This window comes from Phoca vitulina, unplaced genomic scaffold (genome assembly GCF_004348235.1).
Source record: "Phoca vitulina isolate PV1807 unplaced genomic scaffold, GSC_HSeal_1.0 scaffold14, whole genome shotgun sequence".
NCBI lineage: Eukaryota > Metazoa > Chordata > Mammalia > Carnivora > Phocidae > Phoca > Phoca vitulina.
Window position 1 is genome coordinate 43,767,126 of NW_022589717.1, and position 25,281 is coordinate 43,792,406.

A 25,281-nucleotide genomic window follows, 5' to 3' on the forward strand; every position below is an offset into this window, starting at 1 on the left:
AAAAAAATATTGTGGGGGGCAGGATCAAGATGGCAGAGTAGGAAGATAAAGAACCCAACTCCTCTTTTTTCTTTTTAAAGATTTTATTTATTTGAGAGACAGAGACAGAGATAGCACAAGCAGAGAGGAGAGAGAAGCAGGCTCCCCTCTGAGCAGGACAATCATTAGTCAAGAGATTAGCAAAATAGTAAGATGTAAAACATGACATCAGAAACAAAATGTTGGGGAGAGGGATAAAAAATGCAGTGCTTTGAGAATGTGCTTGAACCTTCAATTTAAAACAGACTGCTAGATATAGAGGATGTTATATATGAACCTCATGGTACCTATAATCCAAATACCTATATAGGTACAGAAAAAATAAAGAGAAAGGAATATAAGCATGACACTAAGGGAAGTCACCAAATCACAAGGGAAGAGAGCAAAAGGAGAAAACAGTAACACAGAAGAACTACAAACTACAGAAAACAATCAAGTAAATGGCAATAAGTACATATCTATCAATAACTATTTTTAATGTAAATAAACTAAATGTTTCAAACAAAAGACATAGGGTGGTTGAATGGATTAAAAAACAAGGCCCATTTATATGCTGCCTACAAGAAACTCACTTTAGACCTAAAGACACACAGAGACAAGTGAAGTGAAGGGTTGGAAAAAGATATTCCATGCAAACAGAAAACATAAAGAAAGCTGAGGTGGCAATATTTATAGCAAAAAAAAAAAAAAAAAGATTTTAAAAGACTGTAACAAGTGACAGTGAAGGGCATTACATAATGATTACATACATAAAACAAGAGGATAGAACATCTATAAGTATCAATGAATCCAACATAGGGGGACCTAAATACATAAAGCAAATATTAACAAACATAAAGAGATGGTAATACAATAATAGTAGGGGACTTTAATATTCTACTTTCATCAATGAAGAGATCATCTAGATAGAAAATCAATAAGGAAACATTGGCCTTAAAAACACATTAGACCAGATGGACTTAACAGATATATACAAAACATTCCATTCAAAAACAGCTGAATACATATTCTTTTCAAGTGCACATGGAACATTCTCCAGGATGGATTATACAAAAGCCACACAACAAATCTCAATTAATTTAAGAAAACTGAAATCGTATCAAGCACCTTTTCCAAACACAACAGTATGAAACTAAAAATCAAGCAGAAGAAAATTGTTTTGTTTCATTTTGTTGAAGCAGAAGAAAACTATAAAACACAAACATGTGAAGGCTAAACAAAATCAATGAGTCAATGAAGAAATCAGAGAGGAAATCAAAAAATACCTTGAGACAAATGAAAATGAAAATACAATGCTCCAAAATCTATGGGACACAGCAAAAGCAATTCTGAGAGATAAGTTTATAGTGATGCAAAGCCATCTCAAGGAACAAGAAAAATCTCAACTAAACAATCTAATTCTATACCTAAAGGAAGTACAAAGAACAAAGTCCAGATTCAGTAATATGCATCCTTATGTTCACTGCAGCATTATTTATAATAGCCAAGATACTGAGGCAACCTAAGTGTCCATTGATAGTTGAATGGGTAAAGAGGATGTGGTATACAATTGAACCTTGAACAACACAGGTTTGAACAGCCTTGGATCCACTTATATGTGGACTTTCTTCAATAAATGCAGTACAGTACTGTAAGTATATTTTCTGTTCCTTATGATTTTCTTAACATTTGCTTTTCTCTTAGATTACTTTATTGTAAGAATACATCATGTAATACATATAAATACAAAATATGTGTTAATCAACTATTTATGCTATTAGTAAGGCTTCCAGTCAACAGTAGGCTAATAATAGTAGTTAAATGTTTGGGGAGTTAAAAGTAATATGGAGATTTCGGACCACAGAGGAGTGGTCAATGCCCCAATGCCTGCATTGTTCAGGGTTATATATATATATATACACACACACACACACACACACACGCATACATACACACACAAAGGAAATTACTCAGCCATAAAAAAGAAGGAAATCTTGCCATTTGCAAAAACATGGATGGACACTGAGGGTCCATATGCTAAATGAAATAAGTCAGAGAGAAAAGAACAAATATGTATGATTTCACTTATATGTGGAATCCAAAAAACTAAACAAATGAATAAAACAAAACAGAAACAGACTCATAGATACAGAGAATAATCTGGTGGTTGCCAGAGGGGTGGGGGTAGGGAGGATAAAGGAAATAGGGGTAGAGGTTAAAAGGTACAAACATTTACTTAAAAAATAAATAGAACAAGGGGATACAATGTACAGCATAGAAAATATAGTCAATTATGTGTAACAACTTTGTATGGTGACAAATGATAGCTAGATAGATATCTTGGTTACGTTGTTATTTATATAAATGTTGAATCACTATGTTGTATACCTGAAAGTAATATAATATTGCATGTTAACTATTCTTCAATAAAAAATAATAAAATTTATGAATTATAGTTTCAAGGAATAGAAAAATAGAAAAAATTATACTTCTGTAAAATTTTTTTAAGCAAATTTTTGAAAACTAAGACTCTTAAGCAATAATTTGGGGTGTACAAAAGAGAAGAAATATAAATAATATTTTGTTTCTATAAATTTAATTAAAGAAAATAGAAAAAAGTCATAAAATAAACGTCCATATGGTTTAAAAATAGAGGATATTTCTAAAAAAATTTGTTTTAGTTTAGCTTACATATCATAAGCAGGCAACTGACACTGCATTTTTGGCAATAATAATTCTGGGGGAACTTTTAAAATAAAATTTAGCAGAGCAAAAAATGGGAAATTATCTACTGTAATTTGAGTCTTTAGAGCCTTTTGGAATAATACACAAAGCATCTAAGTACCTAGCAGTAATAGACAAGGTGCAATCTCACATATTACAGCATATGTAAGTCATATAAAAATTTAATGGTAACCAAATACAAAATGTTGATACAAATCTGTATGTACTAGTTCCTTGAAAATATCTACAAATTAGCAGGTGATACTCACTTTTATAAAGCAAAAATGATTCCCAGTAGGGAATCAATTTTTAAAAGGATAGTTAAAAAGTAGAAAACCCAGAAATAGACCCATAACTTACAGGCATGTGGTATTTGACAGAGGTGTCAAAGCAATATAGTGGGAAATGGGAAGTCTCTTTAACAAATAAAACTGGAGAAACTAAATGTCCATATGAAATGATATTAACTTTGATGCAGGGAGGGAAAACCAGGTGGAGTTGATGGTCTCTCTGAGCTGAGGTGACAGAAATTGGAAATCTAGGAAGCAAAGGTGGCTAATGTTGGCAGGACAGAACATGGAAGAATAGAAAGCTACACAAAGAGAACTCAGAGTCTTCTTGGAGTCTTAAGCTAAATACTGATCATCACACACATGAGAAATTACTGTAGTCTAGGGAAAAGACCCAAATGGAGTAGAGGGAACAACAATACTTGGAGTTCAAGCAAGGTAGATCAAAAATAGTCCCTCTTCCCACCAGCCAGAAAAAAATGTCTTATGATTCACCAGTCATTAGGTAGATTACTCAGAGAGGTTTTAGATTCAGTAAAAGGGGACAGATTAGCCACAGACATTGCTCTGGTTCCGCCTAACAAAGCTTTTTTTTTTTTTTAAGATTTTATTTACTTATTTTAAGAAAGAGAGACAGCATAAGCAGAAGGGGAAGAAAGAGAGTGAGAGAGAATCTCAAGCAGACTCCACACTAAGCATGGAGCCCAATGTGGGGCTCGATCCCAGGACCCTGAGATCATGACCTGAGCTGAAACCAAGAGTTGGATGCTTAACCGACTGCACCACCCAGGTGTCCCTCACCTAACAAAGCTTAAAAGCAAGACCTAAAAGGGTCAAGCTATTTACAAGTAACTGAACTGTGTCGCAGAACAAAAATCAAGAATATTTATAGGAATACAAAAATATACAGCCACCCATTTAGGTAAAATTCATGGTTTGGCTTCCAAACAAAGAATGACCACGCATGCACAGAAGCAAAAGAATTCAACCTTTAATAAAGAGGGGAAAAAATCAATATCAACCTAAAAATGACAAATGATTTAATTAGTAGACAGGGCATTTATAATATAACTGAATTCTATATGTTCAATAAGCTAGAGAAAGAATTGATGATAATTAGAGAAAAGGAAAACATTAACAAGATGCATATAAACTTCTAGAAACGAAGACCAAAAAGGCTGAAAAAAAATAGCAAAAAGTTATCCAAATTTGATGAAAACCACCCACAATTCCAAGAAGCTCAACAAAACCCAAGCAAAAGAAACATGAAGAAAATGACACCAAAGCACATCGTAATGAAATTTACTAGCTTAGGGGGAAAATCTAAAAACATCCAGAAGAAATAAGACATTTTACATACAAAGGAATAACAATAAGGATGATAGAAGATTCTCCTCACAATAAATGCAAACCAGAAGACATTGGTACAATATCATTAAAGTACTAAAAGAAAAAAATATCAAGTTAGAATTCCATACCCAGAAAAAAATATCTTTGCAAAAGGAAGGCAAAATAAACATTTTTACAGACATACAAAGCTGAAAGAACTCCTCACCAGCAGGACTACATTACAAGAAATGTTCAAGAAAGTCCTTCAGGCAGAAGAAAAATGATACCACACGGAAATCTGATTTACACAAATATTATGAAGACCACTGGAAACAGTAACTACACGGGTAGATACAAAAGGCTTTTTCTCTTATTATTTAAAACTCCTTAAAGGAGAAATGACCATAATGTATTGGGGGGTTTATAGCATAAGTGAAACAAACAAAAACAATGGCACAATGACTGGGAGGAAACGAATCTAAGTATACTGCTATAAGGTTCTTATACTACATGTGAAATGTAATCAATTGCTGGAATATAGACTGTGTGATAAGTTAAAGATGTGTGCTATGAACTCTAAGGCAAACACTAAAATAATAGAATAATAAACTGCAGTTAATAAGCCAATAACTGAGACAAAATGGAATCATAAAAATACTCAATCCAAAAGAAAGAAAAAAAGGGCAAAAGAAAAAAAGAATGGATAAGACAAAAAACAAATAGCAAAATGGCATTTTTAGATCCAACCATATTAACAATCACATTAAATATAAATGGTCTCAACAACCAAATTAAAGATGATTAAGAGCAGATTAAAAAAGCAAACCCAACAATATGCTGCCTATAAGAAACCTACTTTAAATACATAGATACAAAATTAAAAAAGAAATAGATACAAACAGACTAAAAGGAAGGGGAGAATGGATAAAGATATACCAACTACCAGTGAGCAAAAAAAAAACAGAAGTGACTTTATCAATAACAAAGTAAATTTTAAATAATTTTTTAAAGGAACAAACTATTGATAATCACAATGCAGATAAATCTCAAAAAGCATTATGCTGAGTTAAACAAGCTAAACACACACACAAAAAATACAATCTGTTAGTCTGTTAAAATGAAATTCTAGAACATAGAAAGTTAATCTAAGATAGAAAAAATTCGGAAAAAAGTCCCCTCCGGGAGGCTAGAAGCAGAAACTGGGAAGAGGCATGAAACGTTTTGTTTGGGAAGATGGTGATGTTCTATATCTTGATAGGAGTTTGGGTTACATTGGTGTAGGCATGTGTTAAAACTCAGCAAATGGGGGTGCCTATGTGGTTCAGCTGGCTAAGCATCTGACTCTTGATTTCGGCTCAGGTCATGTCAGGGTCATGAGCTCAAGCCCCGCATTGGGCTCTGTGCTGGGCTAGGAGCCTGGTTAAGATTCTCTCTCTCTCTCCCTACTCTCTTTCTGCCCTTCCTCACTGCTCGCATGTGCACGCACTCTCTCTTAAAAAAAAAAAAAACTCAGCAAATGTACTTTTAAAATATCCGCATTTCATTATATGTGAATTTAATATTAAAAAAACAAACTCCTAAACAAATATTGAACTCTATTAAATGATATGTATGCTATGAAATACTTAGGAAAAAGTGTATCAATATCTGCAATGAACTTTAAACTGCACGAAAAAATAAGATACACTAATTGTTGGATAGAAGGGTGGACAGGTATGTGATCAAGCAAGCATAGTAAAATATTAATGGTATACTTTCAATGGAGGGTATATGGTGTGTGCTGTGAAATTATTTCAATTTTGCCATATTTGAAATTTTTCATAATAAAATGTTGAGAAACAGCCATCAGAAAGGATGAATACCCACCATTTACATCAACATGGATGGAACCAGAGGGCATTATGCTAAGTGAACTAAGTCAAGCAGAGAAAGACAATTATCATATGGTTTCACTCATATGTGGAGCATAAGGAATAGAGCGGAGGACCACAGGGGAAGGGAGGGAAAACTGAATGGGAAGAAATCAGACAGGGAGACAAACCATGAGAAGCTCTGGACTCCAGGAAACAAACTGAAGGTTGTGGAGGGGAGGGGGGATGGGGTAACCGGGTGATGGGTATTAAGGAGGGCACATGTTGGGATGAGCACTGGGTGTTATATGCAACTAATGAATCATTGAACACTACATCAAAAACTAATTATGTACTATATGCTGGCTAACTGAACATAATAAAAATAAATAAATAAAATGTTGAGAAAAGTACATCATGTATGATCATACAATGGACTATTACATAGCTATAAAAAAGATGAAGGGAATTTTTTAATCAGTGATATGAAAAGATGTATAAAATACACTTATGTGTAAAATAAATACAATAAATGATATATAACATATATTGTAACATAAAGATATAAAATATGTGTCTTTATTCAGATACACACACACAAACACATACACACACAGGAAGGAGCTCAGAGGGATAAACAATAAAGTATATCAGTGGTTACCTCATAACAAGGATGGAAATGGAGAGATGTTAAGGTGGAGAGAAATTTTATACATTGTTTATACTATGTAAAAACTTATCACATAAATATATTGGATACTTACGTTAAACATGATTTTTGAATTCATGAGATGAAGTATTGTTCATATAACAGTATTAATCTCATGTTAATTTTCCATGTAAAGTGTTTTTAATAAGGTAAAAAGGTGTCTCAAATGTTCTTATATATTTGTCTGAGATAGGCTTATCTGATCATTCAAAATTATCCAATTCTTGTGTTTCTGGTCTCCATATGACCTTTCTTCCTACTTTTTAAGAAAATATGGCAGGAATTTTTTCATCTTATATAAAACTTACTTGCGTCTCTCTACCTTTGTCTCCATCCTATCCTGTCACACTGGTAATAGTTTATTGCCTCAGAGGTGCTCTAAGTCACTTATAGCCCCATCACCTGAGAGATCTCACAACACCATCTGTGTTTATCATCATCTTTATGTAATTAATGACCACTTTTCATGCATAAAATCTGTGCTACATGATAGGGAACACAAAACATGCAGTACAACTCCCACGAGAGAAGACAGAGTATTATCTCATGCGAGATGGATACTGATTAATAACCAACACAAATATAACACAGATACTGGAATTATCTAACAAAGATTTTAAAAGTTATTATAAAAATTTTCCAGGAAACAATCATGAATGTTCTTTATAGCAATGAAAAATAGGAAGTCTGAGAAAAGAAATAGAAGACATTAAGGAAAATTTTAAGAAATTCAAATTTCAATACCCCTAAAAAATGTTTTACTGGAAACACAGCCATGCTAATACATTTGCATATTGTCTATTGCTACTTTTACACTATAGTGACAGAGTAGAAAAGTTCCAACAGAGTCCTTACAGCCTGCAAAACCTAAAATAATTACTATCTGGCACTCACAGAAAACATGTGCTAACCCTTGTTTCAAAGACTGCTCTCTGAACTCAGAGTAAGTTCATACAGTTTGAGAAAGCCAATGTATAGTACCCTTCATAATCTGACCCTGCTTACCCTTTGAAGGCTTCTTACTTGCCATTCTTTGTCTTAACTTCTGAATTTTAGCCATCCATGCTGAATTATACCAAGTTCCCTGAATTTTACATGCTCTCTCACCTGGGTCCTGGTTATTCTATCCTTAAAACACTTGGCTTGGCTTTTGGTTTAGTTAACTTCTTATCCCTTGGCTCATCCATTTTTCCACAAATTATTTCCTTGGCTTCCCCAAGACTGATTTATGTCCTAATACATATTCTTACAGTAGCCTATGATAATTTCTAGTATATTCCTTATCAATTACAATTGCCTCTATACTTGTCTCCCTTTCCACCAGGCCCTAAGCTCCTTAAGGGAAGGGACTATGTCTTAATCATTATTGTAACTTCATTGCTGAGGAATGTGTGGCATTTAATGGGACCCAGAACTGCTGAATAAGTAAACAAAATAAAAGACACCATAGGTTAGAGTCTTTGAGCTTTTCTCCAATGCAAGAAAGAATTCTATGAAAATAGTTCATTAAAAAAATTACTTAAAACTGGGGTGCCTGGGTGGTTCAGTCGTTAAGTGTCTGCCTTTGCCTCAGGTCATGATCCCAGGGTCCTGGGATCAAGCCCCACATCAGGCTCCCTGCTCAGTGGGGAGCCTGCTTCTCCCTCTCCCACTCCCCCTGCTTGTGTTCCCTCTCTCACTGTCTCTGTCTCTCTGTCAAATAAATAAATAAAATCTTTAAAAAAAAATTACTTGAAACTATATTTAGTTGGTTGACAATCAAACTTGCCCTTTCAGAATGTAAGCTCCACAAGAGCACATGTTTTTATTTATTATCGTATCTCTCTATTGTGCCTTGGACAATGCAAGAAAACAGTTGCTCAATAATTACTGCTGAATAAATAAATCATTAAGTGAGATCTTTTCCATACCCTTGGCTACATACCTAAGAGAACTTACTGAGATTCTGTCAAAGTTCGCTATTTTGGTTCTCATCAGGAATTATTCCCGGTAACAGATTAAAGTAATACAATTGGTAGAAAGAGTTAAAGTAATACAATTTAAATATATAATATTAGTTCCCTCTCCAATACCATACACTATCGTAATAAAAATCCTTGCTATTCTTAAGGTTGAATAGTTTTCTCCGTTTTTCACATACAAAGAAATTTTTCCAGCCTTTCTCAACCCCTCTAAATGTTCTTTCTTTCCAAGTATCCAGTCTACAAGTTTACATGTGTGCTAGACCATCACAGAATATTAACATTTGATACATACTTCCAGTTGCAGAGAAGGATGTGTCCAATGTTAACTCATCCAAAGGAATCACAAGTTGACCTCCAGCCTCCCATTTCTTGCGATCAGATGAAACCGATTTTTCTTTTTCATGCTCTTTGGCATCTTCATTAACAACTATCTCACACGTATCAGAGTGACATTGCTTTCCTTTTTCATCTTCTTGAGCTTTAAGATTTTGATTTAATCTACGTAGTATTTCTCGCTTACTCTGAAACAGTTAAAGTGTTATATTTTAATATCTATACAATTAAGTAAAATGATTGACAGAGTTTGAAAATTGTACTTACTGAAATAGCAGTGTTAGTCTTCTGCATGTCTTCTGAGGTTTCCTGGGTCTCAGTTAAACTTCTGTCCTATAAATACAGATAGTTACAAAGTAAGAAATGTTATTTTAAATGTCTACCTTAAAAACTTACGTATTTTTGTTACTTTTCGTTTTTCGTTAAATTGCTCCTTGTGAATTTTTTTATCCCTGTAAAATGTTAACATAGCTTCCTTCATTATTGGAAATGAGAAAGTTACATATAATCAAGTAATAGACTTAATAGAAGGGCCAATTCTCAACTATTTATCTTATTGTTAGATTACTGATCACATATTTATATCCTCTTCCTTTTTGGCATCTGATTTTTGGTAATTTTAGGTCAATGGTAGAAATAAAAAGAAAATTAACTCATATACTCCACTCCCCACCCCCCCATTTTTTTTAGAGGGAGTGTGCATGCACGTGAGGGAGGGGAAGGAGGAGAGGGAGAGACAGAGAATCTTAAACAGGCTCCACACACAGCGCAGAGCCCAACATGGGACTCAATCTCACCACCCTGAGATCATGACCTGAGCTGAAATCAAGAGTCAGATGCCTAACCAACTGATTACTCATATAATCTCTTAATTAAAGCTAGGGAGTTTTGGTGGATAAAGTAATTTAGGCTAGGCTGTGTTATTTTGAAGCTATCTTTATGTTTCATGTATATATATTCCTATTAAGCCATACTACCAAACATAATTGAGAATTGGCTTCTCTCCATAAGCAAAGAGAATAATAAAAATAAGTTCTGAGTCCTTTATACCAACAATAATATAAAGTCTGTCTTGATTAGTACAATCATAGTGCTCTAGACCAACGAGAATTTTTAAACACATGAAAAGAAGAAATTAGTTTTGAAAGCTATAAAAGCAAAAGTATCTGAAAGATACAAAGTAAGAAAAGAGCATTTTTCAAAGTTTTAAGTAAGGAGTATTTACGAAGACAACACATAAAGAAAAACCATTTCATTATACAGATTACCTCAAATTCTGTAATATTTGAGGAAAATACAAAAGAGTATAGTGGTCAGTTTTAAAGTAATACATGTAAATGAGACAAAGAGCATTTTACCCAATAAAGTAGTCAGGAATTAGCAGTCGCTACAACCAGAGAGATGAACAGCTAGTTGAGATGTGAGACTGGGTACCAGGAAGGAAACCACACAGTGGTATCTAAAGTTGAAGTGAACAATGCAGCACACGCAAAATCGTTATCAGAAAGAAAAAAGAGACTAAAACTACTTGAAGAACAATAGTTTTGTATATGAAGTTCTTGAGAGTGACCAAGAAATTTGTATTTTCCTACTCAGTCTTATTTTCAAGATAAACACAAAGGCTATAAAAAAAAATTGGTGTATCAGTAACATCAGTGTTGTCTGCAAAAACTTAATGAAACTCAGCAATTAAAAGGCAGAGACATTAATTAAAAAGACAAGAGAATATCAAGGTAATGTGTTATATAATTCAATAGACTTTTTCCTTCCTGTGTGTTAAATTCTAGGCTAAAATTCCTTATCAAGAGCCCATTTCCTTTAATCCCAGAACAGAGTTTTCACATTTTAGATGAACACCTGACACATAATTCTAAGTTTAAACTTTTTACTTGCCCACAATTCTTTGTTTCAGTATTCATATAGCATGACAGAGATTCATACGTAGAAGGTAAAAGAAATAATTGATGGATTAAGTGTAGTTATATTAAGTCCTCCAACATCTATTATGCCAAAAATTTAAAAATAAATGTAAACATGTCTTGGACACTATTCCTGAAGTTAATTAAGTACCAAAGAGACATTATTTAAATAAAAAATGAACCTTCGTTAAAAAAAAAAGGAACCTTTGTTAATTGTGAGAACTGAGGTATAAAAATGTTTTTTGCATTATTTTTTGTACATTTCTGCATATATTTTATTTGTTCAATATTCTTTTAAAGTAAAAATAAGAGACAATCAGTTAAATCTCTTTTTATGTATTAGATGGTCCTAGATATAAACCTATGAGCAATGAGGCTCCAATATGTACAATAAGCCATACACAAAAATCTTAAGAAGTTATTTTATTTTCCCTAAAAAAATTTAATACATTAGGAATTAATGTAAGTTCATTAAATTTAATCCTTCTAATAAACTTTCACTTTGAGGAGTTCTAAATTTTAGGAAACTTACCATTCCCACTTCTTTCAAAGCTGAAGTCACAGAAATAACAGATCTCATCTGTTGCTTTGATGGAGAGCCACCTGCTTCATGTTGTCCCAAAGGTGGAGACATATCAGAATTCTTTACTCCTTTAGCCACCAACTATAATAAAGAATTTAAATTCATTTGCAAATTTATAGTTGTATGAAGAGATAAAAATATATGATCACTGTTTATCCACTCTATCTGAAAGTACAGTTTTTTTCATTTCTCACTTTTTATTGTTCAAGACAATGTGCTAGGTCTGAGGAAAGATCAGAAGAGAGAGCAACATCTCTGGCCTCAGATGTAAACATAATAATGTCTCATGTAGTACTAAATAACTCCTTTCCATTGCATTAACAAATAATCTTTAAAAAAATCCTGACTTGTCCGGGCGCCTGGGTGGCTCAGTTGGTTAAGCGACTGCCTTCGGCTCAGGTCATGGTCCCGGAGTCCCGGGATCGAGTCCCACATCGGGCTCCCGGCTCAGCGGGGAGCCTGCTTCTCCCTCTGACCCTCTCCCCTCTCATGCTGTTTCTCTCTCTCTCTCTCAAAAAAAAAAAAAAAAAAAAAAAAATCAAAAAAAAATCCTAACTTGTAAAAGATTAAGACATTAGTCCCTTCACTTTAATTTTAATTCATTACAACATTTGATGGGAAAAAATATTTTACTTATTAATCTTATACTTCAAAAAGAAATGCTTGTGCAAATTCTAAAAGTTTGGTATAATCTTCTTAATGTTTAAATATCAATCATCCAACATAAGAACCCCCATTATAAGAGTGTCAACATAATGGAAGAATGGAAGAAATGGACAAATGGAAGAAATGAAAGGTACAGGTAAAAAGATTTTAACTTCACCAAAAGTATCAATTATTATAATCATATATTTGTTCATTTTTTTAAATTTTATTTTATTATGTTATGTTAGTCACCATACAGTACATCATTACTTTTTGATGTAGTGTTCCATGATTCATTGTTTGCGTATAACACCCAGTGTTCCATGCAATACGTACCCTACTTAATACCCATCACCGGGCTAACCCATCCCTCCATCTCCCTCCCCTCTAAAACCCTCAGTTTGATTCTCGGAGTCCATAGTCTCTCATGGTTCATCTACCCTTCCAATTTCCCCCCCTTCATTTTTCCCTTCCTTCTCCTAATGTCCTCCATGCTATTCCTTATGTTCCACTAATAAGTGAAACCATATGATAATTGACTTAAGATCAGGAACACGACAAGGATGCCCACTATCGCCACTATTGTTCAACATAGTACTAGAAATCCTAGCAACAGCAATCCGACAACAAAAAGAAATAAAACGTATTCAAATTGGCAAAGAAGTTAAACTCTCTCTCTCTGCAGATGACATGATACTATATGTGGAAAATCCAAAAGACTCCACCCCCAAATTCCTAGAACTCATATAGCAATTCAGTAATGTGGCAGGATACAAAATCAATGCACAGAAATCAGTTGCTTTCTTATACACTAACAACGCAACTGTAGAAAGAGAAATTAGAGAAACGATTCCATTTACAATAGCACCAAAAACCATAAGATAGCTCGAAATAAACCTAACCAAAGAGGTAAAGGATCTATACCCTAGGAACTACAGAACACTCATGAAAGAAATTGAAGAAGACACAAAAAGATGGAAAAACATTCCCTGCTCATGGATCGGAAGAATAAATATTGTAAAAATGTCTATGCTGCCAAGAGCAATCCTGATCAAAATTCCAATGACATTTTTCAAAGTGCTGGAATAAAAAAGCCTAAAATTTGTATGGAATCAGAAAAGACCCCAAATCGCCAAGGAAATGTTGAAAAAGAAAAACAGAGCTGGGGGCATCATGCTGCCTGATATTTGCTCATTTTTATCTTACCATTTAGACTCTAAACAATATGAAATAAGATACTAAACCATTAATAAATATAAGGAAATGGCATTTACAGGTATGCTCATAGTAACATGGCAGCAGTCTGCTCACTACTTTTCTCTCTCCTTCAAACCAGTAAACAAAAATTTCTGGTGAGTATACATTTCAAATACAACATTTACTGAAAATCTTGTAAATATAAGTTAGCAATACAACTATAATATCTAATACCTAGTCTTCTGGACTCTCATGGAAGAGAGTTGGGACTCTCTCCATGGGTCTCTCATGGATATTTTAATATCCATGTTGTTCAAAAGAAGATGGCAGTAACGAACACAAAACTGAAGAACAAAGTTCAAGGAATGATTCTACCCAACTTCTTCAAGTCTTACTATAAAGCTACAGTAATCAAGACAGTGTGGCACTGGTGAAAGAATAGACAAATAGATCAAAGGAACAGAATATAGCTCAGAAATAGACCCACACAAATATAGTCAAATGATCTTTATCAAAGGAGCAAAGGCAACTCAATGGAGAAAGAATAGTCTTTACAACAAACGGTGCTGGAACATCGGGACATCCCAGGCCAAAAAAAACAAAAAACAAAAAACGGGGGAGGGGGGGGATCTAAACAGAGACTTTATAGCCTTCACAAAAATTAACTCAAAATTCATTATAGACCTAAATGTAAAATGCAAAACTATAAAAGTCCCAGAAGGTAACATAGGAGAAAACTCAAATGATTTTGGGTTTAGCAAGACTTTTTGGATACAACACTAAAGGTACAATCATGAAAGACAGAATTAATAAGTTGGAATTCACTAAAATTCAAAACTTTTGTTATGTGAAAGACACTATCAAGAGAATAAGACAAGCCACAGACTTGGAGAAAATATTTGCAAAAGACATAAAGATTTAAAGTACCATTAACCAAAATACACAAAGAGCTCTTAAAACTTAACAATAAAAAAACAAACCACCCAATTAAAAGAATGTACTAAAGATCTGAACAGACACCTCACCAAAGACATATATGAACAGCAAATAGGCATATGAAAAGATGCTCCACATCATATGTCATTTGGGAACTGCAAATTAAAATAATGTGATACTACTACATATCTACTACAATGACTAAAATCCAAACCACTGAAGCACCAAATGCTGCTGAGGATGTGGAGCAACAAGAATTCTCATTCATTTCTGATGGTAATTCAAATGGTACCATGGTTTGGAAGACAATTTGACAGTTTCTTACAAAACTAAACATACTTTTACCATGTGACCCAACAATCACACTCCTTGGTATTTACCCAAAGGAGCTGAAAACTTATGTTCACATAAAAACCTGTACACAGATGTTTACAGCAGTTTTATTCATAATTACCAAAACTTGGAAGCAACCAAGATGTCCTTCAATAACTAAATAGATGAAGAAAAAAACTGGTACATATATGGAATATTATTCAATGCTAAAAAGAAATGAGCTATCGAGCCATGCAATGTCATAGAGGAACCTTAAATGCATATTACTAAACAAAAGAAGTCAATCTGAAAAGGCTACATACTGTATGATTTCAACCACATGACATTCTGGAATAGGTAAAACTATGGAGACAATAAAAAGATCAGTGGGGGCAGCTGGGTAGCTCAGTTGGTTAAGCATCTAACTTCATCTTAGGTCATGATCTCAGAGTCCTGGGATTGAGCCCCCATGTCAGGCTCCACGCTCAGCGAGGAGTCTGTTTCTCCCTCTCCTTCTGCCCCTACCCCTGCTTGTGCATGCATTCTCGCTCCTTCTCTTTCAAATAAATAAATAAAATCTTAAAGAAAAGAACAATAAAAAGATCAGTGGTTGTCAGAGGTTGGCAGAGGAGTGGTAGGAAGAATGAATAGGCAGAGCACAGAGAATTTTTAGGACAGTGAAAATACTCTGTATGATATTATAATGATGATACATGTCATTATACATTTGTCCAAACCTACAGAATGTACAGCACCAAGACTGAACTATAATATAAATTATAGACTTTGAACGATGATATGTAAATATAGGTTCATTAATTGTAACAATGTACTTCTCTGGTGAAGGATGCTGATTAATGGGAGAGGCTATTATATGTGTGGGGGCAGGGGATGTATAAGAAATCTCTGTATCTTCCTCTCTCAATTTTGCTGTGAAGCTAAAACTACTCTAAAAAAAATTAAGTCTTTATATAAAAAAAAGAAACATTGTTCTAATCCATAGTTCAGCACCACTGAAAAAATATACTGATATTTAAGATGTTATTATAAATAACTTAAAAAATCTAAAGCTAATACAACTGAGTATTACCTCCTTGAAAGATTACATAGAAATATTTTGAAACTTTAAGATGGTCTTATTTCTTACAGAATATTCAAAAAAGGTACCATAAATTCTGAGAAAATAAAAACAAGTTTCAACTGGTTCTGAAAAAATAGCAGCATTCTTAGAAAAGTATGTTATTTCTCTAGATGATTATTTTGAAGGAAACAAATTAATTTGGATGTACAAATTCTATCATTTTATTTAAATCAATAAATACTTCTCTAACCACATATATTTATCCACTGTATAATCAAGTGAATGTTTAAATTCACTTAAAGAAATGATTTCTGGGGGCTCCTGGGTGGCTCAGTGGTTAAGCATCTGCCTTCGGCTCAGGTCATGATCCCAGGGTCCTGGGATGGAGCCCCGCGTCGGGCTCCCTGCTCAGTGGGAAGCTGCTTCTCCCTCTCCCACTCCCCTTGCTTGTGTTCCCTCTCTTGCTGTGTCTCTGTCAAATAAATAAATAAAAATCTTAAAAAAAAAATAAATCATTTTTCTATTGATTTGAATATGATTTCTATTTTTTTTTTTTTTTTTTAGAGAGAGAGAGACAGCTTGCATGTGTATGAGCAGAAAGGGAGGGGCAGAGGGAGAGGGAGAGAGAGAGAATCTTAAGTAAGCTCCATGCCCAGTGTGGAACCTGACACAGGGCTCCATCTTACAACTCTGAGATCATGACCTGAGCCGAAATTAATCAGTTGCTTAACCAACTGAGCCACCCAGGCACCCTGATTTCTGCTATTTTAATAAATTAATCTGATGTGATTTTTGTGAGAAAACAAATATACAATATTTGATAAGAATTAATCAACATATTCAAAGATGTTTTAAGTGCTGAGCACAGTGCTAAATAACGGATATCCAAATTGAATGATACATGGTAATTATGTGAGGTGGTAGATGTATTAACTAGACTTATTGTGGTAATCATTTCACAATACATACATATATCAATCATCATATTGTATATGTTATACTTACACAATGTTATTTGACAATTATATCTCAGTGAAGTTGGGTGAAAAAAACCCAATATATTGTAGACCAGAACTAACTGCAATAATTTTCAAACAAACAAAAGACAAAAACAAAACAAAATGGATCATACAATGCTTTCTCTCAAAGGATTACAAACTATAAGAGAAAGGGAAACATAAATCAATCAGTATGTTACAGAGAAGTAAAAGTAGATAGATGTGTGATAAATGGTCTGGGGAAAAACAAACAAAATAAAATGAGAGAAAGAACTGTGTAAAGCCAGGAGGGGAGATGATGAGAGTGGCCTTTGTAAGGCAGCCAGTTTGAACAGCCATTCATTGTTTAAGGAGGTCATAAAATACAGTTCAAATAGGACAGTTCTACACTTAAATCACCAAACTCTCATTTACTAGTCCTGTGATTTTTCATTGTTTCTTATTCTCTCTGAACTTCAAACTTTTTCTCTTTAAATTGGGAATACTGTACTCATTGTCTCCTTACTGTAGGGATTCATTGTGATAACTTATGTAAAGTGACAGCTGTGTTCCTAATAAATGGTAGTAATTACAGTTCAGCAAACATTTATTTAGTTTCTATTAAATAAAGTTATTTGGCTTAAATACTAAAAGTCTGATATTAGACCCTGACAAAATGAAGAAACTGGCTTTCCTCAAAGCCAGTTTCTAATCTCTAGAATGCAGAATAAAAACAAAAACCTCCCATCTGTGCATAATCAGAATTTAAAGCTTTTGCATCGCATAAGGTTTTATGACACAAAAGTCAATAGAAAGCAGACAAAGACTTGGCATTATAAATTAAAAAAAACCTAAGACTTTTAAAGAATGATCAAAAGAGAATTTAATTGTATAAATAAACAGGAGAGATAATGTGAATTTAACCAATTTTGCTAAAGAATAACACCACTGCCTTTCTCGGCCTGTGACATAAATAATTTTTATTTATGCTTATGAAGATGATCTCAAAGTCATTTCCAAAATTACTGGGCAGTTGCTTCTAATAGGAACCGTAAGGAAACTCTTAACCAAAGAAAAAAGTCACCTATATCTGAATGCTTCAATTTATTACATTTCTTTTATACTTCTTTTTAATGCTTATACACAAGAACACATAATTCATACACAATTTAAACAAACCGCTGGCATAACTCTCTGAAAGTGCAGATATATGGCCTAAGAAAAATTTAACAACCTCTAGGGAATACTTAGCAGATTTATCTTTATTAAAGAATGGCAAAAGTCACATAAGGGAATTGAAAATCCTTTATCTTGACCTTATATTATTAAATTGTAAAGTATATGAAATAGAGATATTTCTATATTAATCTCAACCTTAAGAGAAACCTAAAGTAACAGAGACAAAAATCTGTTTACTGATAAAGTGCTATGAGTTAGACCAAAGATAATCAAATTCAGTACAGTAGGGATTATGCTAAAACATGGAAAATCTCTACTAAATTCTCTTCATACTATTCATCTTTGAATCTATAGAAACACTTCTTTTAATCAAGAGAAGACATTTTTAATGAAGAAAATGTCACTTATTACTATTAAGAATTTGCTTTGTACTGTATCAAAACCTGGCTGCCATATATATGGCTAATGACTGGTATATAGTTTATTATCTAAGATAATCTGATTCAATGTGTAAGACAAAGTTAATGGCACCTTGATGATAACGACCTTCAGCAGACTTCAGTAAATGCTTATATTCCATAATCAAACATATACTAGTCTCTCCCATGGGTCAACTAAACAGATCATAAGAATCTGAAATAATAAACACACAGAGAAAGTCAGACATAATGAAATCTAAACCAAAGAACAAACAGACTGCCCTACTAAGTCTTCCAATTACTTAATAACAAAACTATGTCAGTTACCAAAAATATAAAGGTAATTCAGAGTAACTACTGAGGTGTTGGAACATCATAAGCCCAGGTAACACATGCCATGAACTGATTAGTACAATAGGAGCTGGGCCTTCTACATAAACATCATGAATATATTATTCATAACCTGAATGTCAAGGTTATTCAGTGTTAACCAGATCTTGAGATAGAAAATAACTTATTTTTAAATTGCCAAAAGAGAAAACACTAGACTGAGGTAATTCAGAAAGTTCATCCAGTATGACAAAAGACACAAAAATGAAACTAAGAAAACAAAGTTGCACAGAAGATAAAAACACTAAAGCCTCAAAAAAAAGAAACAGTTTTGTTAAAATTGATCACCTAGTTACATCATTCTAAGCACAGTTTTTCAAAATCCAAAGTTGAAAAAAAATTGTAACAGAAGTAAAACACTGACCTGAAAGTTTCATTAGTCAAGTTAAAAAAATAAACTGCTTTAGGAGCTATTTTTCCCAGCCATTTTCTCACTAAGTTCATAAATTCAAGACTTTTCTACATTGCTTATAACACCACAGGTTTTTAATTATCACTGTAAAGTTGCCTTTTTTAAAATCTGTCAATTGTATCTGTTTAAATTTGCTGAAAAAATTAATCAGCAGTGCCACCAAATGACAAAAGGCAAAATTTCACCAAATAGTGAGGCCAGGTTTATAAACACATGAAACTATTGGTTTACCTATTTTTGAAGCATAAATACAAACACTATTTCACCTCTATATGCTGAATGATTTAAAGATTTTATATATGTTAGGAAAATACTAAATGGCCTGATTCCATATTTTGAATATGGAGTAATTTCACACATAATTTTATATAGCTTAAAGATACAACATGGTTAAATTTTATCAAATTCACATTTAACCTCTCAAAACCTTATCTCTGAAGAACGAAAAATATAAAAGTATTTTTTCTGAATAATTTTTATGAACTAGTACTGCTATAATGTATTTATAAGAATGTCTACAAATAATAACACTCCAGGATGGCGAGAAGGGGGAAGTAGTTCTCCACCCTGAAGGAAGCCCTATAGAACTTTATGGCAGAGCCAAAGAACAGGACAAAGAAACAAAAATGAAATAGACAAGAAAAGAGATAAACACAATGAAAAAGGAATTCCTCATACTCAAAAATAGCCTCTCAGCAAATCAATACATAATTTCCCTAATTCTGTTTTTCATTTAATTTTAATTATTAAATGCATTGCTACTCTTAAAAAGCTATCTTCCTTACGTTTCACTCAGAATATGAGTATATATGCCAACTGAGAAAGGCAATACTATATTATTTGGGGGAAAAAACTCTAACACCACACATGAAAATTTTTCTTCATATTAAAATCCTATGTTGTACTATAATTTTTACACTGAAGTATGTCAAAGAGAAAATTTTATAAAATGGGTCCTACATGCCAAAGAATCAGAATAATTAAGGCAGTGATTTTTACCATTTGTTAGTTAAAGATACTCTTGATAATCCAATGAAAGATATGTGGTCCTTAAAGGGCTGGTATCCAAGATCTATAAAGAACTTATCAAACTCAACATCCAAAAAAACCCAAATAATCCAGTCAAGAAATGGGCAGAAGACATAAACAGACACTTCTCCAAAGGAGACATACAAATGGCTAACAGACACATGAAAAAATGTTCAACATCACTTGGCATCAGGGAAATAAAAATCAAAACCACAGTAAGATACCACCTCACACCAGTGAGAATGGCTAAAATTAACCACTCAGGAAACAACAGATGTTGGCAAGGATGAGGAGAAAGGGGAACTCTCCTACACTGTTGGTGGGAATGCAAGCTCATGCAGCCACTCTGGAAAACAGTATGGAGGTTCCTCAAGACATTAAAAATAGAGCTATCCTATGATCCAGCAATTGCACTACTAGGTATTTAGCCAAAGGATACAAAATATCTGATTCAAAGGGGCACATGCCCCCTTTTTTAAGGTAAGCCTAAAGGGACTTGAGTAACAGAAGAAATCATTGGTTCTGACTATGAAGATGAATTATTTCTACTGCTGACAAATTTGGTTGCTAAAACTTTCTCGAGGAAGAGCCGAGTAGTTAGCACTGTAATTGTCTCATACTCTTGCCCTATTCATGCTACTACATCTGAAATAAGGGGGAAAAAAAGAGGGAATTAAGGAACACTGGGTTTAAAACATTTAAAAAATATAGCAATCTAAAGCCAGGTAAATTTTGGTCAATGGGCCAGGAGATAATTTCTAGACACTCTTGGGGAAGATGAAATACATTACCACAGTTACTGTTTCACACTTAAACCTTGTCCATGTTATGTCAGGAAAGAAAAAGGGGGAATAAGATGAGATTTCTCCACTGCTAGACTTTTAAAACTTATGAGGAAAATGTAACTAACAGAGGATGAACAAAGCAGAAAACAGTTATTACCTAAAATACTTTCAATAGAAAACAAAAAGGAATTATTAAACAATCCTTAGGCCTATTTTAACTTTTGGAGTTGTCTCTTTCACTCATTCTCTTAGAGCTAAGTGGTTCTTTTTCATTAGGAATCTCGTAAGAAGAGAATTTCCCTATATGTTACTTCAATTGGTGAATTAAGAAGAAACACACAAGACATTTGACCAAACTCCAAAACATACCTTTGGTAAAAACTATAAATCCTAGAGATATAATTATATTCCTTATTATTTTACCATACATAACAGAAATATGACTAAAGTATTTCCATTAAAAACAGGAACAAAATATCCGTATTATTGTTTAATGTTATCCTAGAAGTTCTCCCAATGTAATAAAAGTAAAACAATAATATAAGGTACAGCTCGAAGAAAGCAAGGGAAATTAAGGTGAGTGCATAAGAATAAAGACTTCAATACTGGGCAGCCCCAGGTTCAAATCCCTGTTCCATACTTACTGGAATTATAACATCACCTAATTGTTTTATCCTTTCTATCTGCTTTATAAAGTTGTAAAGATTAAGCAAAGCAAAATACGTGCAGTGGTTATAACGTGCCTAGCATACAATAAACAATAAACTGTAGGAATTACTATTATGAGATATATCATGACTACTTGCCACTGATACAGCTGTGCACTAAAAATCCAAAAAATTAACTAAGAATTGGTAGAATAAGCACTGTATAAGCAAAAACCACCGATTTCTCCAAATATCAGCAATATTCTGTTAGGAAAAGAAAAAAACCCTTTTAAAACAGAAACAGAATTAGGTACTATTAACAAATAATCTTTACAAGAAATATATGTATGTATAATACATATAATACAAGAAATAAATGTATGTATGTATATATATGTATACAAATAATAGTATGACCTTAAAATGATCAAAATTGTGTAAGAGATATAAAAGAAATAATGAATAAATGTAGATACTTAACATGCTCCTGAATAAATTAATTTGTAGGTTTAAGGTAATATTGATAAAAATTCCAACAGAATTTTTTTAAAGATTTATTTCTTGATTTGAGAGACAGAAAGGGAGAGAGAGTGCAGGGTGGGGGGGGGGAAGGAGAGAGAGAGAGAGAGAGAGAGAGAGAAGCAGACTCCCCACTGAGTGAGGAGCCTAATGCAAAGCTTGATCTCACAACCCTGAGTCCACGATCTGAGCTGAAATCCAGAGTCAGATGCCTAACTGACTGAACCACCCAGGCGCCCCCCAATAGAATTTAAAAAGAAAATAAAAGAGAGAGAGAGAGACAAAAGTTACCCAGGAATGTATCTGGTAAAGAAAAAGAGAGCAAGCAACTAAGGAAAACAATGTAAAAAGAAGAGTAAAAAGGAAATGAGGGAAAAACTCTATCAAAAATTTAAATATATTCTAAATCCACAATTACTAATACAATGAGGTAGTGGCAGAACAGATGGAGTAATGGAACAGAAGAGAGCTTGATGCACGTATATTATAGTCATTCTCTAGTTTGTATAAGAATTTAATATATAGGTATTTATATTAATATTTATATTAATATTGATTCATATTAATTATATAGGTATTTATATTAATATATAAAGGTAGCTTTATAAATCAGTGGCAGAAGGAAAGCATAGACATTAAGTGATGCTGGGACTTTGATTAGTTACTTGGCAATAATAAAAACTTATTATTTTAAAACTTACTCATTTTAGAATAAGTAAATTAGGTTCTCACCCCAAATCAAACCCCAAAATAACTTCCATATTGATCATCCTTAAATACGAAAGACAGAGAGGGTGATAGAGAGGGAGAGCCAGGGGAGGGGACGGGAGAGGGAGAATGAATGAGAATAAAAAATGGGAAAGAAAAGAATTACAAAATTAGAATGGTGACATACTAGCCAGTAAGAGATATCGGAACATTAATAACATGACCAGGATCAAGAATATGAGCTAAATCTTACATGCTCTTCCCATACTTTCTTTTCTCTCTCATATGCTTCCTTTCTCTTTCGTTCTAATTGTTCTTTTAGTACAGCAGCACGTGCACTTGCTTGGGCCTGAAAATAAAAACAATCAACAAAATTAGTTACCATAAAGAAGGGTATAGGTTGTTTTTTTGTTTTGTTTTGTTTTAGGTATCTAAAACGATTTACTTATTAGCCAAAAAGGAGGAGTTGTGGGGGTCGGGGAGAATTTCTCGAGTGAAAATAGAAGCTCACTCTATATCCCTAGCACCAAAACCAGGCTCAACACACAGCCGCTGCTCAATAAGCATTTGCTGAATAAAAATACAGGCACATTCTAATGGAAATACAAATGTAAAAATTTTAAACTATGGTTATTATATACAGACTCCATTTGTCTTCACAGAAATGGACAATTACATTTTTCATTTTTAAGGTTACCATTTTTTCTTTTTAAGATTACTTGTGTAATAGTTTCATGTACTTCTGTCATGATTTCATCGAATTACTCTCCATAAATACAGGATACGAAGAGAGGAAGACACTATTTTTCAGAAACCAAACATTGAGGGATAAAGGGGAATGAAAAATTAAGGCAAAAGAATAACTATGCAAAACTTAACACAATTTTCTACCTTAGGTTCCAATCTTCTCAAAGAAAACTGTATATTTCTAGTCTATACCTTAAATGCTTCAACTTTTTTACGCCGCATGTCAGCCTCTTCGCTTCCTTCTTGTCCTTCGGAATAATCAGCTTCTTTCTACAAGGTAAATAGATAAGCAAACCACTTAGGACAGACCCTTGAATTCAGTGCAGAGCTCTGTGGAAGATAATATGAATAAACTAACCTAAAAATATAAAATGCTCAACATGGCTAATTTTCTCTCAAGTGCTACAAGTGAACTATCCACAACTACTAACTCTTACGGACAATGAATGGAAAAAAGACAAAAATAGAATTATATAAAATGGCCATGGGTACTACTTATATTTTCCTCTCAGAATTCCTCTGGAAAAATGGTCTTATCAATTTTAAATCCCACATCTAAAATGTATTTTATTTCTATGCATAGTTTTCTGATCTTTGACTTTAACTCCATCAGATTTTATGTCAGTGGCATAGCATTTTTAATTTTTTAATTTTTAAAAAATATTTTATTTATTTGAGAGGGAGAGAGAGAGAGATAGAGAGAGAGAGAGCGCACACAAGTGGAGGGGGGAGGAGCAAAGGGAGAGGGAGCAGGGAACATGACTTGGGGCTCTATCCCAGGACTGCAGGATCATGACCTGAGCCAAAGGCAGATGCTTAACTGACTGAGCCACCCAGGTGCCCCAGTGACATAGCATTTTTAATCTTAATCTATTATAATGTCATTCAATTACTTTTTTAAAAAATTATTTTTCAACCTGCCTTTTCACCACGAAGTTTGGCTCTAATCTGTTGGCGCTCATTGAAATTCTGCAGTCTTATTTGCCTCAGTCTTGCCAGATAAACCTACAAGGAGAGAAAAAAAACATACAGCAGTTTAATTTAAGGAAAGAACTATCAACATTTTTACTGCTAAAATTTTTTTTAATTTAAAGAAAAGTGTTAATCTGAATACAAGAAATAAAAGTTTCAAAATCTGGTTAATGGAAATGTAATATTAGCTTTCAAGTGTTTAATTTAGATCAACTTATTTCTGAAAAGAAACACATTATAAATTTTTAATTTTATCAAAAGAAAAGAAATTGAACTCAGAATACTGAATATCAGTTATGGGGCAAAATTATGACACAGCATGTCAGTCAAATTATATTAACAGGTCCCTCTAGACCTACAAAATCCTTAAATAATTGTTAAGAATTTAAACCATGCAAGAAAGGAAGGCAATAAACTCAAAAATGGCTATGTGACGGAGGTAGCGAACATGCGGGAAGCATACCTCTTCCTCTTTGTTTCTTGGCTTCCCTCCTCTTGAAGAGCTGGACCTGCCTCCATACATAGCTGCCAGGTTTTGCAGGATTCCCTGTTCATCATTTAATGTACTAAGTTTAAAGAATGACTAAGGCTACATTAGCATCTTACC

The 25,281-nt window shown here is 33.5% G+C and overlaps 1 protein-coding gene across 8 annotated transcripts in view; it reads right to left on the reverse strand.

The window, feature by feature from the left end:
* Positions 1-25,281, reverse strand: part of NEK1 (NIMA related kinase 1) — a 226,358-nt gene that overhangs the window by 78,324 nt on the left and 122,753 nt on the right. For 6 of the 8 annotated variants that reach the window (XM_032413176.1, XM_032413181.1, XM_032413177.1 and 3 more), the window contains 7 exons: positions 25,138-25,221; positions 24,624-24,707; positions 23,895-23,972; positions 23,209-23,304; positions 11,669-11,800; positions 9,485-9,550; positions 9,177-9,405 (listed from right to left, as the gene is read on the reverse strand). In XM_032413176.1, the coding sequence (XP_032269067.1) occupies positions 9,177-9,405; positions 9,485-9,550; positions 11,669-11,800; positions 23,209-23,304; positions 23,895-23,972; positions 24,624-24,707; positions 25,138-25,221 (769 nt within the window). The remainder of the gene's footprint in view (positions 1-9,176; positions 9,406-9,484; positions 9,551-11,668; positions 11,801-23,208; positions 23,305-23,894; positions 23,973-24,623; positions 24,708-25,137; positions 25,222-25,281) is intronic. The other 2 variants (XM_032413179.1, XM_032413178.1) reach the window with 1 other exon arrangement.